Raw genomic sequence first — 16,239 nt, 5'->3', positions numbered from 1 at the left:
TATTCAGGCCTCACACTCTATGTTCTTGTATTCAGAATACATCCAAATCTCACAAATGCCTTCTAAATAACATCTCTATGACTTGGCCTTTTCCATTCAGCCATGAAGAGACAGGCTTTCGTCAATTGTACCTGCAGTTACTACAACATTGTTCTTCCTTTCCACTACAAATGAAGCTTGCTCCACCCATAGTTCCTTGGAAGGCTGCTCCAAGGATTATTTTCATAGCTCCAGATTTTACACATGTAATTTTACACATGCCCCCTTCTCTGCCACCTTCTACTGATTCTGTATACTTAAAAGGTATAATTTAAGTTGTCGTAAACTACCTGCAGTGTTTTGTGCGCTGAGACTGTTCTGTAATTTATCCTGATACACAGTGCCTCTCTTCACCACATCCTGGTATCAATGAGTAGTCATCTGATGCCTTTCCCCATAGACTGAAAGCTTTTATCCAGCTGGGACAACATTTCTGTTCTGTGTTTGCGTAGTGCCTAGCCCAGTGGGATCCAGGTCCCAAGAAATTCTTGCAAAACACCCTTATCAATATTACCATCAGTATTTTATGCATTTTTTAAAATCAAAATCTAATTTAATTACAACTATCCAGTTATTGCATATTGATCTACAAAATCATTTGGTAATTGCTAATGTATTAAAATTAGAATTAAAAAGGATAGATTTTTCCTCCCTCCTAACTAGAATTATATACAAAAACATGTAGGAATATTCAAAGGCACTCATAAGTCAACTTATTCCTCCCCACTTTTAGAAATCATTAAATGAGAACATGGCAGCTAATTACAAGGAAAGTATGACAGACAAATTTATGCTCAGTACAGGTACATGTCAAAATGTAGCTATTCCAATGGTTAGCCTCTCTAGTAAGGGCTGCCTACAGTACCATATTATGTGCTTACTTGTCCACTGGAATTTAACCAGAAATTCCTTTAATTTTCATTTGTGACTAAAACAGGACTACAGTCAACTATTTCAGAGATACAGATGTACTGAAATACCAATGTGCTGTATCAAATTTAAATTAAAATAAATTAAATATTTGCATGTGCTTGAAACTGACTTTTACCAGGTTACAAATGTTTCACAATGGATGAAGTGCAGGAAGTTTTGCAAACTTTTATCATAATTGTTTTTTAACAAAATTATAGTAGAGTTGTCTTTGACTTTGGAAAAATATCTAAAAAAGACTGGATAGGAGAGATGGAACCACTAGTCTGGTTGGACAGGAACCTGCTCAGATTCCTGAAATGTGCTGCTTGCTTTAATTCATGGAGAATAATTTGGGACAGGAAGTGCTACACACAGGCAGGATTCCTAAAGGCATGATTTTTGAATGGTTTCCGTGACTTCCTTGTTATTTTGTGTGGTATTCTGGTTATATTGTGTGGTCGAATTGCTTCATAGATTTTATTAAAGATGACACTTGATATATATTACCTTCTAGTGTACACTGTGATCTGCAAAAAATTGAAGATGATGCCATACATTAATTCTCGTATTAAAAACTGCACTTCACCTCAGGACCAATGATATTTAGCCACCAGACAATACACAGCTATGAAGAAATATAGAATTGCCCTCTATCCTCCATATGCTAGTAAATTTGCATACGTAAATTAACATGCTAAATAAATAATATATCACATATTATACTGTGCATAAAGGACATATCATCGTTTGTGAATTACCTTGTATTTTGGAATAGTTTTTAAAAGCTCTTTAACTGGGACATCTGTGCCAACTACTCCCAGGAGAATCCCTTTGGATCTCTGAAAAGAACAATAAAACATGCACTCAGAACCATGCTAATAATGAACATTCCCACCACTAATTTCACATCGCAGCTACTCTGCAGAAGCAAACAGATTATCTGAAACGTGTGGACAGCAGAGACTGGTGCGGGTCATCTGATCAAACAGTCATTTAATCAGTAATAGTGCTCCTTTCTACTTCATCTGCAATTCAAATAGAAAAGGCATGCAAACTTTCAATAGTTTTTAAGTCCCTCAACAGAAAATTTCCTCATGCAAAATAGTTTCTAAACAAGAAAAAAAAATGTTAAAAATGTGTTATTCCCTTCACTCCCAATTTATCCTGTCACTTGGTAGACAAAAGAAAAATATTAAGCATTAAGGGGAAAGTACATATAATTTTCTTAAACATGTTAAATTAAAAAAAAAGTACACAGATATATACATAACATAGACACATGAGTAATTAAATTCTGGATCTACACAATAGAAGCATAACAGTGCAAAGAAGAAAAAATATATAGATTATTTGCTGTAAGAAGATAATACAGAAGAAAAAAGACACTAAGACCCAGCACCATCTGAGATTTTTCTCTTAGACATATGGTTTCATTATTTCATTACAGTTTCTAGAGTATAGGTATTTGTGATTATTTGTGCACATGTTAATGCTAACAAAGGGATAATAACTGCAGACAGAAAAAGAAGAAAAGAATACAGTTTATGAGAGCAGAGTAAAACCTTGTTAGGTCCCCCAAATCACCTTCCATGTAGTCACCCTATTATCTCATGGCAGAAACAGTCCGAGTACTTACAGTTTCATTTTGCTTACTAAATACCGGCATGGCGACAGTCGTCATCAACACCAATCCCTGATCGTCAGCAAGCTATATTTGAAAAAGAAATATTCTCTCTAAGAACTAAGGAATAATTACATGTGATTGCATTTATTCGATTACATTTTCTTCATTTTAAATGATATTAGGCAATTTATATAAATGATGTTTATGTATTTAGAATTGCAGTCAGTCCAGCCCCACCGTGCCCCATCTCATTGATACCAGCTCTGTCCACCCCACCAGCTGTATGGTCAGGAAAGATGCCTCATCTTCATTCTTATTGGATTTTCCCATGAGGGATACGAAGGGGCTGAAATGTGGATTGTGGAAGCAGCATGTGCAGTAGCAAAGCAGCTGGAGCTCCGTTCCACATCTTCCCAGTGTCAGCTCTGCCAAAATTGCCTCAGGTTGTTTTCTCCCAGCAAGAGGTCATGAGTTGCATGCACTTTCCTTCTGGTCCAGACTGAGATCTCATCAGCTAACATGGCAGCGGAAAGGATGACAGCCAGGAGCATCTTTGCTCCGTCCAGTTTCAGTTTGCTGGACTAAGTGGTAGCATGAAGCATTAGTTGATGGTGCACATCAGGTTTCAATGTATTTCTTCAATTTAGGGAGGAAACAGATCTCCTGACCTTGGTTCCATTCAAGAGAAACAGGCAGAATGCTTATCACTGGCCACAAGTGACATTGCTCAGACTATTCTGTCTTCATGCCCTCTGGCCAGATCACATCCTTGCCCTCAGGCAATGGTTAACTGTGATGCTCAAAGAAGGACAAGCACGGCTCTGTGTACTTGTAGATCCTCATCATCTACATATGAAAGATAACTCACACAGGAAGTTCAGATTTAGTGTTAAATACTTTCTGCCCCTATAGTTTGGGAAGACATAAAATTGAAGAGGCTTATCCTGCATTTAAAACTATGTCATATCCAGTTATAATCACAACTGGAGATTCATAAGCATAATTTAGTTCTGCTAAGTTGCATCTGTGTTTAGCCAAATGCACAAGGCAAGAGAGACAATCTTATTGAGGAACTTCGTAGGTGAGGGGCAAGCCCAATTGCAACAGTGATACTCTCTCACTGCTTCTCCATCAGTATCACATCATCTGTACTCAGGCAGTATTTATAACACTTTCATTTTTGAGAATCGGTGCTACTTTGATATTTTTTTTTCTAACAATTTTATTTTATTTTTTAATGAAGCAACAGCTATCAACTGTCCAAATTTTCAGAACACAAAAAACATACGTTATGACCAAGATATTTCTGAAGCATGTTTCACATTAATAAATTAGACAAGTAAAATCTAGAACATTACAGCAGCCCCCAGTCTCTGAAACCAGAGGAGGGTTTCAGTTTCCCAAACAATTATGTTTCCAGAAGCATGGCACTGTCTCATGGTGAGGAGGAATGTTTGCAGACATCAGACAAAAACAAATGGGTTTTAGGATCAAGAAGGTTTGTATCTGATAAGGAATCAATAGGAACATGAGGTGGAACAAGCTCATGACCATACTTTTTTTTTTAACTTTTTATTTTAATTTGTTTAGCTTTCATTTTATTAAGTATAGATATTTCTAGTCCCCCTATGATCCTTGATCTGTTAAACAATAGTAAGTTATTAAAAAACAAGCACACAGAAAAACAACCCAACAAAACACTGAGAGTCCAGGGGTTGCACCAAAAGCAGCTGAACTAGGCTAAGAATTTACTCTCTTTGGCCAGAGTCATACATTCAAGCACATTGACGTGATTTGTATGGAGAGGAGCCTTCTGCGATATGATGTTCAACAGTCCTGAACACATGTACACCAGGAAGTGAAAAAGCGTTCTGCTGATTATGGGGTGACATCTTGGAGCGTTTAGAGATTTTATATGATTGCCCAGGGTTGTTCATCTCTGACATTATATATTTGTCATGTGTCATTATGGTATTATTTTACAACAGGCCCACTCATTCTCAAGAGATTGCTAGAAACAATTTATCAGATAGGATTCCAGCCAAGGGACTTGTCAGTAAAGTTTTAGGGTGTTTGAAATTCTTTAAAAGGGGGAAAAAGAACAGTCTGGAGTTCCTGGAAAATTCAAAGAGAATAGATCATTAACTCTCAAAAGTAACTATGGAAGCATGCAGAGAATGATTGCCCCATAATTATGATATCTGCAACTGTAAGGGTTGGCTAATGCAATCATTTTCATAGAAGTACAGTCTTTTTTTTTTTTTTTTTTTTTTTTTTTTTTTTTTTTTTTTTAGGGAGGAGAGGGAGGAGATTGGTAGGATGAGCAGGAAGTTGGCCACTTCTTTAAGTGGAATCAGCAAATAACTGGATGATAGATGACATGTATTTGGGATATTTCACCAAGTTACCAACTTATGCTCCAGTATTTGCTTCACAAAAATTATTAGATTTTGAGGAGTTATCTCCTGGGAGGAAGACAAATTTATTCCCTGAGCAATGACATTTTAGTAGAAATACTTTGAAATAGTAGAATGGTAGCCACTGGGTATTTCTGCTTAGGCAATTTATGCTAGAATCAGTGAATAAACTGCAAAGGAAGCCATGATCTAGGAATTCTGCATTGTCGCTTTTTAAGTCTGACAATTTCTTACATACAACAGAACTTTCTGATAGCTTATGCAAGTGTTTGAAAAATTTAGTAATTCTGAGAAAAAAAATTAAATAAAACCAGAAGCATTCTCTAATCACTAAAAAAAAATCTTATATTCCTTACATTCAGAATGAGCATGCATCACTGATATCTCAGTACTAGCTAGATTATTATTATTATTTGTATCACCAGCAAATACTTAATTAGAAACTAATGTTTAATGAAAAATGTTAAATATCAAATTCAGAAAATCATAACATATAAACAAAGTTTCTAAGTGACTGTACTTATTTCAGAAGTCCATATTATTGTGCAATAAATAGTAAGAGTAATAAATTCTTTGGTTACTCATTTATTATTCTTCTCCACAAAAGAATATGTAGGTAATCCTTATGATTCCCAATTTTATCTACTGGACATCACAGTCATAGGCTCAGAAAATAATTATGTAGGCATGCAAGAAAGAAAATACTGAAGAAAAAAATACTGAAGAAAAAACATTTCTTACAGGAAACCTCTTGAAACATGACTTTCTTTTTCTTCCATAAGCACAATATGCATGCTTCTAAGCACTTAACAAATAACTCATGTACACATCAGAAACAGTTTTTTTTTTTTTTAGTGTTGCTGGCAAATATGCAGAATGATACTAATCTCAATATAATCCAGTAAGTAACATCGCCAGATGGGTGGTTACAAGTTGCATACAGTGGAGGGTCCTTGGGAATGACTGAAACCTGAGGCAACACAAATTTAATCTCAATCTCTAAACAGGCTATACCTTATCCAATTTTGTTCCTCCAGGCTCTTAGGAGAAACCTACTAACGGTTACAGCCATTTTTATAAAGACATGCTTTATTTGGCATAATTATTCCTCCCTCTGAGATTCAAAATGGTTTAAAGCTACATGCTAAGCTTACTGGGTTCATCTTTACTAACCCCCACGTATTCTGGGGGATGGCAGGGTTCATAGGAAACAGAGTAAGGTTTGACAAAATCATACTCACACAGTATTATGTTAGTTATGTATATGGTTTCTGCTGAAACAAAATGCTGCTGGCAGATCCATTTTGTTCACAGATAAGGGTTAATTTGGACCAAGGCTCCACCCAAATATTGCGACCTCATCTAAATTAATATGATGGCGAGCCACTAATAACTCACATTTCCTCCAGCACACTGTTTTGAATTCTCGTTCTGTTCTCACAGAAAATCCTACATTTCTTTTCTCTCCCTCTGTTCCTATACTGTTCTTTCCAGTGCTTAATCATACTTCTTTACACATCAAAATATTAACAAATCAAGCTTCTTTCAGTTTCTCTACTCCCTAAGAAGTGTCAAAGCTATTCTTTACCTGGGACACCATATTAGACAACACACACAGGTTCTGGCTGGCATTAAAGCCCTGTCTCTTACTTATTAAGCAGAATATCAATTACATTTTGATTTCCTTCAAGAGGTTATGTAATATCAAGCAAAAGACAAGGAAATAAAAACTGCTTCACCTCCAACCCTGCAGGAAAATAAAAATTCTACTGGCAAGCTCCAACACTTGAGGCTACCAACAGCTGTAAACTAAGGAAAAGGTATATGCCTTTTAAAACATTTTATTGCTTAGCATCTTTTGCTATAAGATTAAACAATACAGGAAGCAGTATTCAAATACACCTGAACACTTCCCTTATTCATCACAACAGTCTGGAGGGCATAAGATGGAACCAAATCAAAATTAGTGGAATAGTACAAAAACAGTCTCAAATTATATATATATATATATATATATATATACATACATATATGTATTTGGCTATTGCTGGCATTTCCTAGGGACACAGTGCCCAAAAAAACTTTAGGATGTTTAGTTTCCAAATGCCACTGACCTCCACCAGGACTTGGGCATCTAATTTCAGTAGGCCTCTGAAAATACTAGAAAGCTATTGAATTCTGTCATCTTTTTAGGAATATTGGGAAAATATTGCCATAAAGTTATCACTGAAAAAGAGTTTAATAGTTTTAAGCCAATGATAGCATCTGTGCACTAACTTAGAATTTAGTTCTATTTAAATTTAACTACATAGGCAAGCCTGTCAAGGTTTCTTTTAATTTTCAAAGAATATATTTGCGGTTTTCAGAAGTGGGTGTAAACTCTAGTTTCTTCAAACTCTTGGTTTTGAATTACTGAAAACAGAAGAAAACCAGCACAGAAAAAAAAAATTAAAAAAAAATGAGATGCAACATTGTCAGATGCTTCAGTGAGCACTGAACTCATGATTAGCCAAATGAAACAAGGAAAAAAATGTAAGTATCCATAAATTTTGGGCAGAAAAATAACAGTGGGAAAAACATGTAATAAATGACTTTTTTTTTAACCGTATTACAGATTTTAGACTCACTTTCTTAGAGAATAAGTAGAATCATTTCTTAAGAAAGGCAAATTGGAGCATGCGTGTGTTATTTATTTATATTTACAGAATAATTATTTATATTTACATATACTTTCCTATATTTATTTAGATATATATTTATGAAAGCACTAACTATCCTAGACATCTGACATCAGCAAGTCTCCACTTGAAGAGTGGAATCATCTTCATGCTAAATACAGAATTTTGAGTGTGTGCAGTACAGCACTAAGTGCTTGTCCTTTCAACTTCCCCTTACACTGTTAGGTATTTATTTCCTGTGGAATAGCTACAAGTTCCTGCTTTTTCCAAAGGCCAAACTAGTATGTTTACATGAACCTTACACATTTCAAAACAACCCCTCGAGTTTACCTTATCACAGGAATTCCACGGGCATTTTCTTCAAGAAACTGTTTATCCCTCAAAAAATTGGAATGTTTTATTTTGCAAGCATGGAACGTAATACGGAGAAATAGGCTTCCCCATAAAACACAGTGGTCACCATTTAGAAAACAAAAGAAACAACCTGAAGTTCAGTTCAGTTTCTTCTGCCCCAAATGCAATTAGGTCATTCTCTGGGTGATTCTTTTTGATTAAGGACTGTAGCTGATGAGAGCTGTAATCAACATTTCCCACGACAAATAGGAAGATACCTTTATGAGGGGACACAGACTGCCTATGCCAGTTCATATGTGAAGGCATCTTCCTTCATTAACAAATACAATCAGTCTGTGCTTCTACTCCAAATGTATTTCTCTCAAACCTCAGTGATCTCCACTATTCTAACAGTCAGACTAGATCTATTGACCAATACTGGTCTGGCTGTTTCCTCTGACAGGATAGGACCAGCACATCTGTCTGGGAGTCCCCAGCAATGTATGAGACTTGACTGGCTTCTGTCATATACACCAGTGGTTTCATCTGGAATAAGTTATCCACAGTAATGTGAAAGCAATCACTTGATGGGAGAGGGCTCACTGCAGTCCTTCTCGTGGCAAAGGTACGGTACATCTGGGAACTCATGAAGCCAGACAGACCATGTGTCCACTGTCAGAGTTTTCTTTCAGTAAGGTAGTTTCACATATTCAAATGTATCCTCAGGGAGGTAACAGAGAAAAGGATTCCATCCTATGCACTGAGCATCTCTCTTTAGTACTGCCAGTGCACAATTAAGTTTTGGTATTGCAACAGCTGTTGGTCAACCAGCCATTTCAAAAATCTTCCATTTTCTACCTTTCTGCTGATCTATTCATTTCTGATTTAGTTCTACATTTGAATACGTTATTTCATCTTCTCTTGAGAATACCAACTCACAATAACATCATTCCCTCTAGGACTTATTAATAAACCAAAAACAACAAAACAAACCTCAATTTAATCTCTATCTGAGCTTAGCTTCCACTCAGGATTCATTTTCTTTCCTTTTTGCCCTTAGCAGAAGATAGTCTCATCTGTTTTACCACATAAATAAAGCCAGTAGGCCTCCTCTATCAGGTGATTTGGGAACATTTAAGCAGAACTCCATTCTACTTAAATGCCATAAATACCATTTATTAAGTGGAGGAATCACAAGAAAGAATTAATGCATCATTAGTCTTGAAGAGCTATGAAATGCCAGTGATTTGACAATGCTTCACTAGATAATAAACCTATATAAACTTCAAATTAGTACAATAAGATTTCATGCAAATTAAAATCAATGAAATACTAAACATAGGTGTGGACTCATGAATATGCCTGCATATAACAAACCTCTTTTTTTTTTTGTTTGCAATAACAAACCTCTAAAAATCTCAACAAAAAGGCAAAATGCATTCCCAGACTAATGACTCTTGAATGTTTAGAATAAAGGGAAGAACTTACTCCACCCCAATAATACTCCTTTGAGTTCTACTCTCCCTGGATCTACATGGCTCCTACTTGATTTTCACCGTCCCACAACAGGAGCTTTGATTTCCACAGAATTTAATTGTTACCTAGAGACTGAAAGGCAGAAAAATTCTGTAGGCTGTTATACCTACGTGACAGAGGTTAAAATTGGAGCTAAAATTCTGAATCAAAATTTAAAAAAATAAATAATATAAAAAAAAGAAGCAAGGTTAGGTGATGTGGTGAGGCTTAACAGAGGCACTTGAACAAGTGTTTGGGGAGGGTTGTGCAGCTCTGCTGACACCAGAAGCTTTGGGCTCTGGGTCTGAAAGGAAATAGGATTAAGGGAACTGAGTGAGGAGACAGGTCAAAGTGAAGGTCTGCTGGCATTGCCCATACAGCCATACGCCCTGTGCAAAAGCTGAAAAGTGGTGGAAAAAACAATGCTACATTCAAAGGGACTTAAAGTGGGGTGAAACTGTGGGGCATAGGAATACTGCAAACCTTCTGACAAGGTGCCTGTGTTCAAAGTGACTGCCACAATGCTGAAACTTTACCCAGAGGAGACAGCAGTTCCATAGGAATGTACCTGAAGTATGAGGCTCATGCTGAGGCTTTGTTTTTTCTTTATTTTCTTGAATAACCCTGTCACCTTCCCAATCCGTCCCTCCTCCCTTCCCCGCTCGTGTAGGCTTGTTTCACCTGGTGTCATCTTCTCCTGGGACTACTGTACTTTTCTGTGCTGAGTATAAAGTCATGAGGCAGGCTGGAAGCATCAGAGAACTGGAATTCGACCGCTTAATTGTTTTATATAGACTACAAGAATAAGGAATAGCTATTATTTTAGCTTAGATTTAAATTATGGCCTGGAACAATATAGCAACCTGTGTGAGTGTATTAATTTCCTGGGATATTTCTATGTTCAGCCATACAGAAATGAAACACCAAAAAATATCAGTTTAAAATATTTACTTAGGTAAAGTTGGCAAATTGCTGACTCAAAAATGCTACCAAATATCAATTTGCCTGTTGAGGAGTGTGAGAGAATTTTTTGGAAATTAAATTTAAGATTATGATTAACATGTAAGTGAAAATTTTAATGCAACTTTTTGAATGGGCCGCTCAACTTTATATACATTATAAAACTGAAAGATAACATCTCAGTGGGCAACAGATACAAAAGAATGATAAATCAGGGTCAAAATGTTTGCTACATTATTATTTGGTACTTCATTAGATTCAATTTAATGCCTATAATTTTATAAAAATGCTAAAATTACTAGTCATGCACTTCAGTGAAACAGCAGCTTTGCAAATTTTCTATTTTCTATTCCCAGTGACAGTTAATTCAACACTTCAAAGTACAGGACAGTAAATGATGCAGGGAATGATAAATGATGCTCCCAAATGGCTGAAAGATGACAGCATCAAGATAAAAGGAGGGCAAAGCACTACTTACAGAAGTTAAGGGATAACACAGAAAGAGAGAAGAAAGCTGTCAGGAACTTTTGGGCAACAAATATCAAAACATTTCTATATGGAAGAAATATGATTCTATTCATAAGAGAATCATTTAAAAACTCTATGTTTCTAAACCCAAATATCTGCTTCTGTTTGGTGTGCCTAATTTATTCACTTCTATCTCTTCGCACAAGCTAAGTAGAACAAAACATCACAGCAGGAGAAGGACAACAGTTTTTGAATCCTGCTGTGTTTGTTCAAGAAAGCAAGTAAAGCTTTCCAACAAGGAAACAAAACACCTTTTCAAGCTATTAAAAAGGAATAGCTTTTGCTCATCCATGAATACAAAAACTGCTTTTCAAAAGTGTTTCAAAGATAAGGGTCATTTTGGAAACCAAACTGAAAATGTCAGAATATTGGTAAATTTGAGTTATTAGTTTATTATTATTTTCATTTTCACAATTATATGGGATGGCTACCTAGAAAGATGCAGAAAAGCAGCATAGATTACATGACATATGAAATTTGCATTATTTTATTTCATTTTCTGGATAGTAGCACTCTTTTAGCTACATTAGCTCTTCCTTGATATTTTCTTCTGAAAGCTGCATAAACATATTAAATCAGCATCTTTTCACTTGAAATTAATTTTTTTTTTTTTTTCTGAGGTGGGGGCTTTTTTGTTGTTTTGTGGCATTATCTATTTTAAGTACAGGGAACATCACAAAAATCTTTTCAAGACAAATATCATGGTTCAACAGGCATCCAACTTACACTCCTCATACTTCATTTCATCTACACACCAACTCTGAATTTTCAACAATTTGTTATTTAACTGCCACAGACGAACTAGAACCTACAGGTCTTCAAGATCAACAGCTAATTACCATAGAACCCTGACTAGACACTGAGAAGACTGTACGCAAAATGTTTCACATAAACGGCATAACATTTCATCAAGACGACCAAGTATTTATCATGGATATAAAATAGTAAAGGTAAACTTGGAATGCCACATTTTTCTTTCAGATCACTAGAAGATTAAAGGGAATGTGTTTAGAGAGACATGACTGTTTGAAATGTTTATAGAAAAAACATTTGCAAGATGATACATAGATTCCAACAAAAATACAGTGCAAGTTCAGACACCATATGGCAAAACATGTACACCAGTGACTAAGTCATTCATAAAGGCATTATACATCAGCCCTATGCTGCTTCCCTTCACCTTGCAGATAGCAAGAGATTCTCTGGTTTGGGAGTTGTTTGCCACATTCTGGCCCGCTAGAAGAATGCCAGGATATTAAACTCTTTTTTTGTGTGTGTGTGTGGCATGCAATGGGAGAAAACCTTTGCCACCTAGAAAGCCCTGTTTGTGTCTGACATTTCACATTGTAGCTCCTGTTAAACAACAAGTAGATTTTTCATTGCTTTATGCTGAGTTGTGGCAAACTCTTGGCCAGTCTAAGACTGAACAGCAAGCCCCAATAGCTGGAAGTGACCTTAATTCTCGATGCACTCAAGTCAACTGCAAGGCTCGAATGGTGTCACAATGACCTCTAACAGGGGTATGAGAAGAATAATGCTATGAAGCATCTGTTTCGAGTTAGTTGATAGAAGAGCATGGAGGAGACTGGGGGGTAGATTTAGAGAGAGGTTTTGAGCCAAAACATTATTAGCACACTGCCACCGAGAGGCTCTGCAAGGGAATCCAAGAGAAAAGCACAGAGATTCAAATAACGTGGATCTGGGGTCAGGGAGAAAACTAGAATGGCAAAGTTTTGGTAATCACATGTAAAATAGCTCATAAAGATCATCAGCCCATTAGGAACAGTGAAAGCCTGTCAATAAGAAATAACAAACATCATATCCTACCCAAAGCCTACAACCTTTATAAAGCTAACAGGCTATGTTTATGAAAAGGCTTACTCTTGCATAAAGTTACCAAAAGTCCTCACGGACTACTTGTATCTGTCCTCCCTCCCCATCCCATTCATTCCTTCCTAACCCGTCCTCTCTCTACATGAAAGTAGGGTACAGTTAACTAGACATTATGCACACACACAAAAAATACATGTTTCTGGTACTGCATTAGTGTGTTCAAGGGGTAACATAATGAAAACTGGCATTTATGGTTTTCCATGAAAATTATTGCTTTTTTTTTTTTTTTTTTCTAATCTAGAACTTGACTAATTTGTACCACTACACAATTTAATAGCTCAGAATTGTAGACCTCAAAATCTAAAATACAGCATCACAAGACACTGGAAAACAGCCTGATAGGTTATATCTTTCCCCACCAGCATATTTTAGCCTCACCCTGCTTCTTTCTGTAAACTGTTAGAAGAAGCATTTGGCCATACACTTCTAAACAAGTAGGTTAACATTAATAAATCAAAGTTAGCCACTCTTTTAGTCCTTCCACTTGTTCAGAAAGCTGTAAACAGAAGATTTTTGAAATCCATCTATTTCCAGAAAACAACAACATTTTTTGTTACCAAAATGTCACATTTCCTAGGCTCTGCAACAAACAAGAACAAACCATGGACATAGCCCAGTGTCACAGACTACCATGTTACCTGAAGATTTAAAACAGGTTTTTCTGAGATCCATAAGCAAAGAAATTTCAAATATACATAGCATTATAAAAATACAAGCTCCTATGCTCAGATTTCTTGCTTTTTAAATTATAACACAGAATACATTAATTAACCATTTTAAAGTTTTGAGGTCCATGGATGCCCTAACCGTTCTGCAAAAGATCACTTGATCTAGAGCTTTCATTAAAAACTGAAATTTTATCATCATTCCAAGACTGTTATTAACAGTGACTTTTAATTTCTTAATTGCTATGACATTCCCTATTAACGGTGTTTTACTTAGCACAAGAATGAATTGGATAAGTGAGTATTGCTATCCCCCAATACATTTGATTAAATTTTTCATTTCAATACTTCAAAGCACAAACCAGCATCTAGATTTTCTGTTTTCTGGAAACTTTAATTATATTTGTAAAATACACAGGAACAAGCATCAAGTGATTCTTGGAGTTTGCCACAATTATTGTGCTTTCATGTGTAGTGGTGACTCTGGTAACATACCACGTTGATGCAAAAGTTGTTTAAAGAGAATTATATGAAAAAATATATGAAAATTATATGAAAACTGTGTGCAACCTATTAAAAAGGTCAAATGTTGGATGTATTCAAAGGTGTGTTGATAGATACAGTGGGAAGCAGTGAAATGGCACCAGCTACACTGTGGGTTCTGCAGTCTCTGTAAGAGACAAAATGATCCAGAGACGTTTCACAGAGTAATGGGCTGAATTTCTTTTTTCTTATTATTATTTCAAAATGTTGATAAAATAGCTTCCCTGCTGTTTTCAAGCTGTAGGCCACTATATGCCGATCGTGTTCAGATAGCTCATATGTTTGAAGAGCTGCTCTCAGCATGTACCTTAGCTAGCCACATCATTGCCTTTATGTCAGCTACTTTTCTTTCTGTTTCAACTCCAGATCCCCAATACAGTGAAACTGTTTCACTGATCACCACTGTACCATACTCACAACACCATAGAAGCACGAAGGACTGTAGGCTACTTTGAGTAACTAAGATTTGAGTAAAATATTTTACCTTTTGAGCCTGAGGGAGCTGGAAAACAACAAAACAGAACAAGCAATCATTACAAATTAAATAATTTTGAAGAGCTATTTCAGTTGCTGTATTCATAAAAATCACAAACACAATAAAAAAACAAAGTATTAAAGAAACTAGAGAAACTAAGTTTACAGTGCCAATTGATTCAACTTACTGAGGGCTTATATTAATTTAGCTCATTATTTGAACTAAATATATTATATTATTATAGGCATCACAAAAGCATGCTGCAATTTGTTAAATACCACGGCACTAAGATAAGAACTGTTTTCAGATATGGTATCACATTTGAACTGTGAAGTAGTCCCATCTTCCTGTACACAAATATAATACAACATAAATGTAGTTTCAGTTTTAAAACCAACCATTCTTGGTTTGTAAAGTTCTAAACCTATAGTTACTAAGAATGAAATGGACATTAGGAGAGGTTTGTTGTATTAAAGTAGAAGGCTGTATTCTTTGACAAAGGAAAGAAAAACGAAATGGTAAGTAATAGAAAGCTACTGACTTCATGCAAACATTCTGTCATAGATGCGTAATATACAATATGCATAGAAGAACATGTCTGTAGTGTAAACACAAGTATGATTATATGCACATACATGCCAATACGTGGTGTTCATGCATAAATGCATAGTTGTATCACACATGTTCTTAGGCGTTCATACCTGGTTGTATGCAAAGTATTTACAGTACCAACTCACATTAAAGGCCTGGAGAGCAGGCAATAGACTCTATTACACACCAAACATCTTATTTATCAGAGTTGAAAAATGAGTTCTGTTTCCACTTTAGGAAAAAGAAAACTCATTGAAGGTTATGGAGAGGAACTCAGAAAAATAAACTGTTATCAGCACAATAAACTCTTCACTTTTTTCCAAATTCTTCTCCTCTTACTTTCAAGCTCTGAGAGAAATTCACCACACACAACAATTTAGCCTTGTAGTAAATCCACCTTCTCAAGAAATTTCCAATACAAATTGCTTCTTTACAGGCATAATCTGAACACAGAAACACGCACATGAGTTAATACCAAATGCCAAAAGATCTTCAAGGTCTCTAGTGATCTTCTGAAAGACCTTCTATCATTGCTCATAATTAAAACAGACAGAAAAAACAACTTCCTCATAGTACTCTGCTACAAACTAATGCCCACATTAGTATGTCATGAATGAGAATTGTCACCTGTGATGCCTAATTCACAAATCCTGAAAGCAACCTGTCACAATTTCTCTCTGTTTTCACAATATAAAGCATAACAAAATCGGGGGTAGGGAGAATTGCTGCACATAAATTCCCTTTATCCTAAAACCTGAATGCATCAATAGTGAAATACAAGTGATGATTACACTGAAGCGTGACCGATATTTGTTTCTTGAAAGACTTTTTTAAATAATAGATAATAAAGAAAGATGTAGAAGGGTTGCTGCAGAAATTGCAGATATCTGTTGAACTTCAAATACATTAGCTAAACTGTGTGTAGATGCTTAGAGCACTACTTAAAGCAGCTTAACGCTTTTCTGAACGTTTATCTACTTATTAGTCTTTGACTTGGTGAACAATTTTGAGAAGTCAGAGCTTTTTATTTTTTCATTCAGAAAAAAAATAGAAAGTTGAAATATCA

The 16,239-nt window shown here is 35.7% G+C and overlaps 1 protein-coding gene across 1 annotated transcript in view; it reads right to left on the bottom strand.

Moving 5' to 3' along the window:
• CACNA2D3 (calcium voltage-gated channel auxiliary subunit alpha2delta 3) overlaps positions 1 to 16,239 on the bottom strand; it is a 455,579-nt gene that overhangs the window by 116,307 nt on the left and 323,033 nt on the right. Inside the window, exons 14-16 of the mRNA XM_035558456.2 lie at positions 14,592 to 14,609; positions 2,588 to 2,659; positions 1,710 to 1,790 (exon numbers count right to left, since the gene is read on the bottom strand). Coding sequence (XP_035414349.1) covers positions 1,710 to 1,790; positions 2,588 to 2,659; positions 14,592 to 14,609 — 171 coding nt within the window. The remainder of the gene's footprint in view (positions 1 to 1,709; positions 1,791 to 2,587; positions 2,660 to 14,591; positions 14,610 to 16,239) is intronic.

The sequence above is a fragment of the Cygnus atratus genome, chromosome 10 (genome assembly GCF_013377495.2).
Source record: "Cygnus atratus isolate AKBS03 ecotype Queensland, Australia chromosome 10, CAtr_DNAZoo_HiC_assembly, whole genome shotgun sequence".
Taxonomy (NCBI): domain Eukaryota; kingdom Metazoa; phylum Chordata; class Aves; order Anseriformes; family Anatidae; genus Cygnus; species Cygnus atratus.
This window is presented reverse-complemented; position numbering and strand designations above follow the sequence as displayed.